General features: G+C 40.1%; 1 protein-coding gene across 5 annotated transcripts in view; it reads right to left on the bottom strand.

The window, feature by feature from the left end:
• Positions 1–730: 730 nt before the first annotated feature.
• opa1 (OPA1 mitochondrial dynamin like GTPase) overlaps positions 731–12,555 on the bottom strand; it is a 31,183-nt gene continuing 19,358 nt past the window's right edge. For all 5 annotated transcript variants that reach the window (XM_007541985.2, XM_016665548.1, XM_016665556.1 and 2 more), the window contains 2 exons: positions 2,309–2,382; positions 731–2,192 (listed from right to left, as the gene is read on the bottom strand). In XM_007541985.2, the coding sequence (XP_007542047.1) occupies positions 2,318–2,382 (65 nt within the window). In that variant the 3' untranslated portion in view covers positions 731–2,192; positions 2,309–2,317. The remainder of the gene's footprint in view (positions 2,193–2,308; positions 2,383–12,555) is intronic.

Genomic DNA, 12,555 nt, shown 5'->3' on the forward strand with positions numbered 1-12,555 from the left:
GGTGGCTTCAGCCAACAAATCTCCAAAACAATCATTAGATATTATCTACAAGATATCCAGTTGCTTGGAGGGTATGCTGTGTAAAAAGCCCTTTCCCTATCGTCAGATATAAATGTGGGGCCTTTGCTAATCTTTATCTTTAATTGTCAAATAAGGATAAAACTCAAATACTGGTCTGATATGTAAAAGAAAAAAAAAGTAAGAATTTGGACAAAACCACTTCGTGGCTACTATTAAGTCTAAAGAGTGATTAACTATTTGAAATACCAGTAAATTTCAAAATAAAGTCTGATGCATCTGTCGTACCTCTGAAAATGGACAATCAAATTGATTCAAAACATGGTTATCAAATCAGCAGCGTTTCGTTTCAGGTCTTTCATCTAAAGCTAACAGAAAACCTGTTGGCTAAACCAAGGAGAGCATCAGAAACAACGCATTATTATCAAGAGATCCTACAGAAATGACTCGTTAAAGGTACTTCTGTTTGCTCAGGTCTTATGAAAATATTGACAGATGCCGTGCTTATGGCAAAAGCAATCAGGCACAAAAATTGGTGACTATAAGTTTTAATTTAAGGAATTTGTTTTAAAAATAAAATTTGCTTTTCGTCTTGCAAAGTTTTAACCAGCAGATGTTGGAAGATCAGCAAACATTTGCAAACTGCAGAGGCAAATCAGCCTCTACTAAAGTAACAATAAAAGAACAAACTGACAACATAAAAAAAATGAAATTTATTTATTGACGTCAATTTTATTTTCATTTAAACACAAATTAAATAAATAAAGCACATCTGTAGGGGGGGTACACCATGCACACGTTACTTTCTACAACATAAAACATGTCCTAGGACCAGCTGCTTAGCTTTCTGTTGCGCAGGTGTCTCACTCTGGATCCTGGTGCTGTACATGATAGCGGCTCCCCGACTGCCCACTCACTTCGTCTGTGCAGGAAGCACGGTCTGGATACTTATGTACACATACCCATATACACATCTGAGTGAATGAAGGAGTGAAGGAACATGGGCAACGTATTCTCACTCCTCCATTCAGGCAAATATAGAGAGAAGAGAGCAAGATGTCGGTGACGTGAAGATTCTTAAAGGTTCAGATGAAGAAGGTGCAAAAGGATGAGAATCTGGGGAGCGAGTGGAACAGGGAGTCCTGAACAGTGACTGGAACAAAAGAAATGGTAGTATGGAAGATTTTCTGTCATTTTGCCACCTTAGAAACCATTCAGACACAAAGGTAAATTTCAGTACAACAGCTTCCTTGTTGCATACATCTAGACCCACTGCAAATGGCTGACAAAAAGGAGAGAAACCTGGTGCAAATTCAAAAAACATCTGGAAGAGAACTCAGCCCATTTGTAAATGAGCCCACTGAATCAAACAGAATTGAGAATTGGATCAGCTTTTCTAACAGACTCCAAACGCAGAAAACTAACTATAGTGGGACAGATTCTAAAAATCTAATCAAATTTACCTGCACAGGTGTTGAATGGGCATTTTTTTTTAAAACCTCAATGACGACTATTTCACTTTTTAAAAGACATTTTATAATTTGTTTCTTCTATTTAGCGTTTCAGTAAGAGAGCAAGAGTTACATTTGGGGCATTTATGAAATTAAAATAAAATTGCTTGAGAAGTTTGTTGTGCACTTTTGGATGGATGAAGCAGATTTCTTAATGAGGGAATAAACTGAATAAAAATAGATCCAGTTTTATGAGGTCCGAACGCTTATGAATACGGACAGTGGAGAGTGTTGGTGAACGGAGAGCTGGACACTTGGATGAGCTTAAACGTGGAAATCAAGTGCTGTTAATCCTAAGTGCAACTATTCAATATTTTAGAAGATAACTGGCTATGATGTTTGGATGAGACAGAAAAGACAAAATATCGAAAAGAGCACAGGACATGTCCACAGTCCTCAGCTATAGGGCACAAGTGATGCTTAGCGTTGCATTTCTCCTTCAATCTCAGTATGGGTGGGTTGTTGTGCTCCTCTGGTGTCAAAGCAGCACGAGGGGTTAGAAGTAAAGGAAAAAGAAATACTGTTCTTCATTTGTGTCCATGTCCATCGCTCCATCACTGTCCAAGAGTCACCGATAGTAAAACCAGGAAGCTGTGGAGATGGAGCCAGAAAGGGGCGATGGTGGTCATTTACAGATGTGTTGTCTTTGTTCAGTGCAATAAGCTGTAGGAATAGAAGAAAAAAAAAAGTAAACTGACTTGTCAGGATGAAAATAAACACATCAACACCTTTCCTGCCACTTTGCATTAGATTGAAAATGTCATCCTAGAGAGAAATACCTGGATCAGTTACTTTTCCTTGTGAAGAGCTTCTATGAAAGATTCAAGTTTCTCCTGAATCTCACGGACTTTCTCTGCAGAGGTAAGAAAAAAAAATGGCGTCAATTTCAAAATCAAATCTAAAATAGTTTAGCGTGAAAATAAAGAAAAAACCAAGGAAAAAACAAGACTGTGGACAATGTTGCTGAAAAACAAAAAAAACATTTTTAAAATTATTATTATTGCTGAACAAATAAGACATAAGGAAAGATTTGAAATGTTTTTAATGTATTCCCTGAGTTTTTAATTTATAGTTAAGTTAAGAATTAAGTTTTGCTATAATCAACAAATTATTTCAGAAATCATCATTAATATAAATATTATAGATTCATATACAAATAAATACATATCACCTATAATCCATGAGTATATTTTACTTTTTCTTTATTAATCAATACATTTTGTATTCTAAACATTAAATTGTACAGAATAATATATACTGCTCAAATAAAATAAAGGGAACATTTCACTTTAATTTTGTGTGTGGCTCCAAATCCAGGCCTCCATTGGTTAATAAATTTGATTTCCATTGATGATTTTTGTGTGATTTTGTTGTCAGCACATTCAGCTTTGTACAGAACAAAGTATTCAATGAGAATATTTCATTCATTCAGATCTAGGATGTGTTGCAACCTTTGATACAGAAATATTTTCTTTTTAGTAACACTAAGATTAGACTTCATGCATATCGACTTATCCTCTTTTCCAGGATGATTAGGAATATTTATTTCTGGGTGTTAAGTCGGGTGATGAAAGACACACAAAAGTAATTTGTGCATGTGTAGTTATTCCTAATATATAATATCTAAATCCAAATTTTTTTTTCCTTTGACGTTTATTTCCAGATAAAAAAAAAAATCCCCCATATTGTCACACAAAAAACCCAAACAGCTCTCTTTGACAGTGACAGCCAAACCTCAAGGCAGACCTACTTTGCACATTTGATGATGAAGACTTATGAACCCACATCAAAGCTGTCACACTCTCCTTTTTATGGCAAGTACCTCCTGGGCACATTGCTAATGGACGGAAGGCGACACCTTAACATCATTTCAGAGGGGAATGGAGGGGGTGAAACTACCGGGGAGGAAAAAAAAAAACCCTCACTTTTTTAATATAACTACTATTGTCCATAGAGCATAATACAAGCAATCCTTTCACCAAACATGTAGCGTCACGCGAGATGAGCGAGCCGTCTAAAGCAGTCTTAATCACTGATTAAACAGTGGCTGAAGGAAGTGTGTGGGCCAACGATGGAAGGAGGAAAAAGAAGAAAAAAAAACAAAATACGAAACCGTAGCTCGCAATGCCAGCTGCACCTCCGGGGCCTGGCTGACTCTCCAGCTTCCCCGTCACCCTCGCTAATCTGTCTGTATCTCCTCCAAGCACAAACTCAAACACTGGCTTTGAAGAACAAACCAGCACCGCTCCATCTTGATCAATCAGCAGCACGAGACACACAGGAGAACTATTGTTGGATCTGAAAGTTACACAGCTAAGAGTAACTTTCAGGAACATAAATCAAAACGGTTTGGACCGAGAGCAGCAGCGCCCGAAGCATCTATACCGTCAGCGTGGAGGTGATAACCCGATGTTCCTTTAGAGGGAAACTGAATATCATACTCGGGGGACTTCTGTGAAGCCCTCCTTTGATAGGCGCACTAAGGTATCTTTTTCTTGATGGATGGATATTTGGAGAGAGAAAGCCACCCCGCCACCCGCCTCCTAAAAAACTGGCATAAGAACAAGAGACATGGTGGAGCGAACACAAGAACCGGTCCAAACCGAGTCAGAAACGCTGGCTGTGAACTCCTGTCCTGCAAACCTGAGAGAGCTGCACAGTCATGCCACTTCCACCCTCCAACATGTTCCCAACTGGCAGGTGGCAAGAAAAAAAAAAAAAATTCCCAGCCTTTGATACTCTTATAACGCACTCAGACAAAATGGTAGGGTGTAAGGAGGGGATTACTACACCTTATGGAGGCATTAAAGGGGCTTGTGGAGGGGGAACGCCGACAAGTCACACCAGCAGGTGTGCAGCTGAATGAAACATAAACCTGTAGTACGGCGCTGCGACAGGCAGCCCACCGCAGGGCCTGGCTCAACGCAGCAAACAGATTAGGCAACGAGCCCCAACCACAGAGCAACATGACTCAATCCAGGACCAATAAGAACAGGATTACAGACATCTGCCTGACCTGGGGAGAAGAGCTGCGAGGCATTAGGGGTTTGGAGGGGGGGCAGAGCGGATGGTGTGAGGGAAGGAGGGTACCGACTGTCAAATCGTGAAAACATGGGAAATCCCCTGGCTCAGGCTTCAAAGTTTGTTATTGGCTTTAGATGTGGATGTTGATAAAGTGGCTCGACTTGGATTTCAAATATAGAACGCTCAAAACTGGTCGGCCATTAATGATCCTTCCAATGGAGGGCATAGAGTGAGCTTACAGGTCGAGTTAAAAAGCGAGAGAAACACAGCTTGGACAGGCTGTAAAGAGTTAAAAAAGGAGGATCTTTCAGGAAAGTCGAGGTGCATCACCAATCCTATCATGTCACACACGACTTCCTACCACATAAAAGTCATCAATTCCCCTAAAGTTTCAGAAAAACTGAAAAAGTGTTTTCTATTGATTCACCTTAAAATGTGCAGAGAGGTCATCACAATCAGCCAATTGTTGACTTGCTAGGCTCTGAAAAATGAGTGGCTGGGCGGGAGCTCAAGGAAAACGGCCACACAATTCTGACTTCTGTTTGTTTTTGTTTTTTTTGTGCACTATAGATAGATTAGATGCAGCTGAGAAAAGTAGAAAAAAGAACAAAGTATCACTTTTGCCCATTTCAACCCTAAAGACTGATATTTCTCCCCCCCCTCTCCCCAACACCATCTGTTTGCAACCAAAAGACTGAAGCAGGATAAAGAAGAGGCCATAACAGGCCTTAACTAACTGAAGGAATAATCCACCAGGACTTTGCTCCGTTTAGTTGCGGATCCACTTTTGGAGTCCAACTGACCACAATGATGAGTCGTAGTATACAGGTTTTACCTTTGAGTCACAACGTCTTGCAGAACAATCCTTGTTACGAAAAATATCTCAATCTGTCTTAGACTACATGTAGTCTGGACTGTAATCACAGAACGGTATACTATCTTGTTTATGCATCGTCTAATTACTGGTCATTTCCTTTTTCTGTTATATTTATTGTTTATGAATGAATGCATTTATTAATTAAATAAAATTAACAGTTTCTTACAGGTTGATGCCCCCAGCAGCTCTCAGGAGCCTGGAGGTTGCGGCTGAGTACGAAGTGCATTCTGAAGAACAAAAACTGTGAAAGACTGATATTTCTTTCCCCCTAACACCATCTGTTTGCAACCAAAAGACTGAAGCAGGATAAAGAAGAGGCCATAACAGGCCTTTCTTTTCACCATCCTGTGGAAATGAAACAAAAAAAATATAATAATCAGTGGTCAGAGTCACCGCTGCCCGTTTCTCACTGTGCAAAAAGGGAGTAGCGGTTTAAGACTCCATTTAGGCTCCTGTTTACTTAAGAGATGAGCCCCAAAACAGTCATTCAGCCGCTCACCCCTTTATCTGGTCATGAATATTCCCATAATCCTCAACCCTCAATCCCAGAGGCCCTTTCTTTCAGATGCTTGGATGTGTGTGTGTGAGAGAGAGAGAGAGAGAGTTGCAAAGGATGGAGAAAAAAAAAAAGTGGGAAGCCTTTTTTCAAATCCTTTCTTTTAAGGCCTTTCCTCTGCTGATCTCCACATGAAATGATATCTCATTCACCGGCACTACAGAGCCCCGTAAGTCTGCAGCGGCCAGAGCGCTGAGCCAAAGAGCATTTAATTGACCAGTAATTAGACGACGCAGTCCTGTTGGACAAGTGACCAATGCAGAATAAAGAAAAAGATGTGAAAAAAAAGAAGAGGGAGTTCTGCAAGATGGACAATCGTTCTCACAGGATGTGCGAAGAATTGAAGACAAAGAAGTTGTTAAGACGGCAGCGGTTCGCAGGACAAGGAGCAATTTCTTGTCCAAACTCGTCATGATTCACAAAGAAACTTTTTATATCCCATCACTGCCAAGGTCAAACTAAACCACCACTGAAACCGGATCTTTTAATGTAACAAACAGAAAAGCTTCTCCCCCAGTGTGTTGCTCGATTCTTTACTGAATCTGGATCATCGTGCAATAAAACCTAAGCCACAGGAGAGGTGGATGCAGGGAAAGTGAGTCTGGCAGCAGCCAGAATGCCATGTCAGTGGCAGAGCAATGAATCAGCCCCAGCACTCAGGGGTCTTATCTAGAAAACAGATGCCTGGGAGTGACGGGTCCGACCAGGGAGAGGGACACATAGGTCTGAATGGGTCAGCACCTGGGGTCAGCCAAAGGTCGGACCAAAGGAAAACAGCAACATTTATGGTGATTTTTTTTTCTTTGAGAAGAACCAGATGATTTAACTGGCTGTATTGACAAACATTGTTTATAACTCCAAAGTGTTAGATGGCAAAACTTTAGTTTGGGTTGCAGATGGTGATGGTCGGAGGGTCATCTGGATGGAGCTGAACTCTGTCCAGTTTTAAGGAATTATCTTAAATCAAACATGTGTAGGCGACGCCCAGACAGACTGGTTTTCTGTTTTTGGAAGGTGATTGAAGGTGCAGAGGTCAGCCTGTGACTCAAAGTCGACGCTACAGAAGGTCTGGGCTCTGAAGTTGTCCCTCTTGAGTCCCAGATGATCCTGGTAATAATCCACTTTTATTACTCAGAGGAACTCCTCTTTCCTTTGTACAAGTGTGTGGAAAAAAAAAAAAAAAAAAATCAGAGGAACTCCTCTTTCCTTTGTACAAGTGTGTGGAAAAAAAAAAAAAAAAAAGATCTTTTGCAAAACATCAACATGCAACCAGGAACATGTGCTGGAAACATGTGAACAGAAACCTGGATGAGTTTCCCTTCTGATCGCTCCTCATCGTTTGTCTTTCCCACACTTGACCTTCCTGTTTCCCTCAGCAGGAACTGGGGAAGGCTTCAATATTTCTTAGATGGTTTTATTCCAAATTCACCACCTTAGCCATCACTTTTTAATGGCTTGTCATACAAAATACAAGCTACCCCAAGTCCACCCAAGTCTCTTTTTTTCTGAAATGAGTAACTTTTAATGTGCATGTGGTATTATAATACACTGTATTGCTGCGGAAGAGAGAGAAAGATGTTCCTAGATCATGACACCAGAGTCAGGATGGAGGGACCGAAATGAGAAGAGAGAAAAAAAAAAAAGAAACAAGGAGAAGAGAGAGATGATGGCAGGGCAGAGAGTGATAAATAGAAGAAAATCTTAATTTGGTAAAACGTTCAAGATTTTTTTTTTCTATCACAAAAGTAACATGAGGAGAATGAGGTTAAACGCAAATATAACTAAAAGCTCTTTCTTGCTTTTATTTGAGAACTACTCTACCCAGTAGTGAGTCACCTCGCAATTGGAAGGTTGTGGGTTTGATTCCAGCTTTCCATTGACACATGTTGAAGTGACCCTGGGCAAGTCACTTAATCCCAAGTTGCCTCTTGATCTGTGTATCCGTGTATAAATGTGTGCGCAGTAGTGAGTGTGGATGGGTGCAAAGTGCTTTGAGTGGTCAGTATGACTAGAAAAGTGCTCTGTAAATTCAGTACATTTGCCATAGAAGCATGTTAAAAAGTGGAAGGCAATGTAAATGTAGTAAATGCTTGCAATTTTCCTCTTCTGTTAGAAAAAAACAAAAACTGTGTATTAGTTCCGTTATACCTCAGACTGATGCAGGTTGAGTAGAACACGGTAACGTGGAAAAGCAACAGTTTAAGAACAGAAACTAAAAAAGGCTCAATAAATGAGCCTGGAGTGCTCGCCTGGAAAAACTGCAAACACTATTTTTAGCTGTAAACACTTCTGTGGCACCCGCAGAGTTTCAACGTGGCGGTTTTGGTCCACGTGGCAAAAGGTCAAAGTAAACGTTAACACTCTCTGCTTCCATCTATCCCGCTCTCAGGAAGATGTTAACCACAGCACCTTAAGATCATACGTCACCCCTAAAGCTGGGGCAGAACAGAGGAGCACTTCTCCTTGAGCCCTCACTAATCACTGTGAAGGAAGCTGCTCAAAGGAGGCGGCGCAGGAGGAGGAGATGAAAGGAGACAAAGTGAGCGTGAGGCTGAGAGGGCATTCCGCTGAGCAAGCCCAGACAACTACAGCTTTATTGTGTCCTGCTTCCACACCAGCAAACGGAGAAAGTTACTGCATGCACAGGCAAGCCAAGCACTTCACACATTATTTCCATTTTTTTTTTTTTAAAGGAACCTCTGTTGACACCTCTTGTTCCCTAACCCTCAGATAACCCCGCTTCACGTAAGCTCAAATCCACGATTCTCCACAAATTGCTGCATTCATCAGCTCCAACAAGCCTCCTGTGAAGGTTGTGGGGATTATGGTAAGAGGTTGTGCAGTGGCCAGGTGTTCCTTCTGAATCAACTCTTCTGAGTTGTGCCCAAAACCCAACCGTGGCACAAATTTTTGAGGTGAGAAAATGCAAGAAGCATAAAATCCTTAATTTAAACTGATAAAGTGATTGTACTTTACAGTGATTCATATGCAAATATATTAAAATGTGAAAATACTGTAAAATAAAAAATAGATTAGTCATTCTGTCCTACTTGAACCAGCCTTATTGTTAATTAAATGAGATATTTATACCCAGTTTCCCAGGAGGTAAAGCAGCATTAAGAGCATATTGTTAATATGCCTGAAAAATTTATGAAAAGAGCATTTGTATTTCATCTGAAAATACAAATGCTTTCCCATGCTCTTCTCTGATACATTTCCAGAGCTGGAAAAATTAAAAACAAGATTTTCCAGACTGCATAGAAAACCTGAACTTAAAGGATCACAAGACGATGAAACAATATCTGGTTGATCAGCTTTCATCCAGTAATAAATGTCACAGATAGCTCAGATATATTATTGAAAGCTATTCCACCAGGTTATGCAGTATATCTCTTCAGATTTTTTCTGTTAATATTATTAAATCCTGTTTGTCTTAATTTATCTGCTCTATTTATTCCAGTGATTGTGTCTCTGAAAGGATCACGAGCTCAATATTTAAGATAAAGCAGAGAAAACAATAAAAATGAAGAAATTGAGAAGAAAATGGGTTGTTCTTGCTCACATACTGTCAAATTTAGGTGATTGGTAAGTAACATATTAGGAAGTTCATAAGTAAGGTGAATGGAGGCAAAAGGTCAAAATGAACACATAAAATAGTTAAAATGACAATGCCTACAGGTCATGTTTTCTATCAGTAATACTTTGCGCTCTGTTACATCAGGAACAGTAAAAATCACTGAAACCACACAAACACACAAAGGACAGTTTCCAAATTTGGGCAAAGGAAGCAGCAGCAGTGATTCCTGCTCTGGGTTTGTACATCACACCTGGGCTTTGCTCCAGAGGCGGCGCTGTGCCACGCAGTCCGTCTGGCACACGCTGACCGTCACACACACGCACACACACACTCCTCTCTGCAGCGTACACTGTTCTTCATTCATTAAAAGGCGCCTTCACACTCCCTCAGTGACGCACGCACCTGACCTCTATATTTGTAACCTGAGCGGTGTTGAGGCTGTCTGTGAGCAGGCAAACAGAGCTTAACAGGAGCCTGCCCCCGGGAGAATATTTCTGCCTTTGTTAAGTGTGTTTATCCTTTCCCCTCCGTCTCATATCTCTCCATCTTTCTCCTTCTTTGCTCCCTCCTTTTTTCTAACAGAAAGAGAAGTCAGGTGAAGGTATCCTCCCTGATATCCCATTATTTCCGTCCAATTCTGTCAAGAAACGAAACAGAATCTAAGAGTTGCGGAAATAATGAAGGAGAATGTGGGGAGGCAGCGTGAAAAAAAAAAAAAAAAAAAGGAAATAATGAAGGAGAATGTGGGGAGGCAGCGTGAGTTTAAAAAAAACAAAAAAACAGGGACACCTGGATTAAGTAACCGTTTGTGTTAACCCGCTGACCTGTGGGGGTCAAGCCATAGTTTGAGCTCTAGGCGAAGTGACCTGCCGTCTTTAAACGGAGAGATAAGCAACATTTCTGAGGAGAGATGATTTCAGAATGTCGGGAAAACAGTTGCTTCCCAGACAGAGAAAGTCTCCTTTCCCAAAGAGCTGAGCTCACCTCAGAAGGTGTGGGTGTAAGTCCCGTCAAGGGCTCTTAACCCCAGATCTGAATAAACACCAAAAAACCACCACAGTGGTTAATCTGGTAGCAGATCCAATGTCTGCTAAAAGCTGACAATAAAACACTGACATTAGAGAGTAGACAAGCCATGTGATGCAAATTTAAACCTGATGTATTTTGGGGAAATTAACATCTCCTATATTTTATCTTCTTTTTCATTTTAAATCTTAAAGAATAATTAAAAAAGCAGTTGTCAAAAAAATAAAATTTATATGCTGCCCATGAAGTAGTCATACCAGATTTTGTCATGGCTTGCATTTGTGTGATCAGGTCTTTTGGGGTTCATCTCTACCAGCTTTAACATCTACGATTGTTCTTCCCAAAACAGCTAAAGGTCAGTCAGATCGGATGGAGAGTCGCGCTTAACGATTCTGTTGTAGATCTGATGAATGTTTCAGATCTTCCTGCTGGAAGATCTCTATCCAGTCTGAAGTCTTTCGAAGCACCAAACAAGTTTATACCAGGACAGACCTGTAGATAGCTTCATCTATCAATTCTGACATGTTTCCCTGCTCCATCAGAAGAAAAGCATCCCACTGCATTTCTTAAAACACAATCTAATATTCAACAGATTTGAGGAGTGCAGAACTAATAGCCATCTTCCAGCTCTGCTGTTCCTCAGCTGATGCTTTAGGTGAATGGTCATGATTTGGTAGGTTTCAGTTGTCTTACTGCTTCAATTTTCTCTCAAATCTTGCTCTCAAATTAAACCTGCTGGATTTACATAGAAAATAAATGACACACTTTAGTAATTAGGCCACTTGTAAAAGGAATTGGTAGCTCTTAATTTATTAACGACTTTCAAATCCTTAATTTTGGTTGTTACATGTCAGAGCTGTTGTGAGGCTCTTACTGTAAGCAAGTACAGAGTTTGTGTTAAGGTGTGTTTCCATCTCACAAGGCTCCATGACAGAATCAAACCAAATTCCCACATCTATCAGACACGGGAGGCTTTGGTGGAGGGAAGTGCGAAAGCCACGCCTGTTTGGAAAAGTTTGGGATCGGCTTCTTTTTTAGGGTTTACAAGGCCAGGCAGGTTTAGGGGGTTTTACACGCAGTGTGGTACGGACACAGGACTGTGTGTGCTTGTTCTCTCTTTTTACTCAACTCCCTCCAGAGGAAAAACAATGACAATATAAATACTATTGTGTGTCTATATTATTTACACACAACTTTACGAAGCTGGAGAACAACTTGTGTTATTTTGGTTGTGCCATATTTTCTGAAACATGTTATGAGCTGATTTATAAACAAAAGAGTTGCGTTATAAACAGGCTAAACATGTTACTGTGGAACTACAACTGTTCCATGTGAAAACATGGCAGCCAAAGAAAGACATGAAATGTGTGTAAATACAGCATTTGTGCCATTTGATAGATCTTTAAAACTAAATGAATAAAGCCATGACTGTTTTAGGAGTTACATTGTCACAAACATAATAGCTTTCTTAACCCATCACTCCTAATTTCTCTTGTATAAGCAGTAATAATTTTAACATTTCTATTTTTATGTAACCATTTTGATGTAATCAACATGAAACAATTGATATTTACTTTGAGTTGAAACACAATGAGAATCTCATTCAACGCACAATTGTTGAAATGTCAACATTTAAGCCAAGTTTTCTGAAAACAGTTAACCACATATAATGCAGTAAGTACCATTGGTGATACTAAGATATGAGTAATAAGATCAACCAAGAACCTGAAAGGACATTGGAGCAAACCCTCTTTAAAAAGCAACTGTCTATTTGAACCTGACTGCACTGTGAGCTGTAGCTACGTTAAGCCAGGAGTTGTTATCTGAAACACTACTGCCCCCTTCTGACCACTGAAAGAACTTCCTTTTCTTTTTATATAGGGGTCTCAAAAAACAGTCCTCAAAACTCAATCTTGCTACTTTTACATCCTCAGCATGTTAAAGATCTGCAGAGGTTTGATACTCA

The sequence above is a fragment of the Poecilia formosa genome, unplaced genomic scaffold (assembly GCF_000485575.1).
Source record: "Poecilia formosa unplaced genomic scaffold, Poecilia_formosa-5.1.2 Scaffold10, whole genome shotgun sequence".
NCBI lineage: Eukaryota > Metazoa > Chordata > Actinopteri > Cyprinodontiformes > Poeciliidae > Poecilia > Poecilia formosa.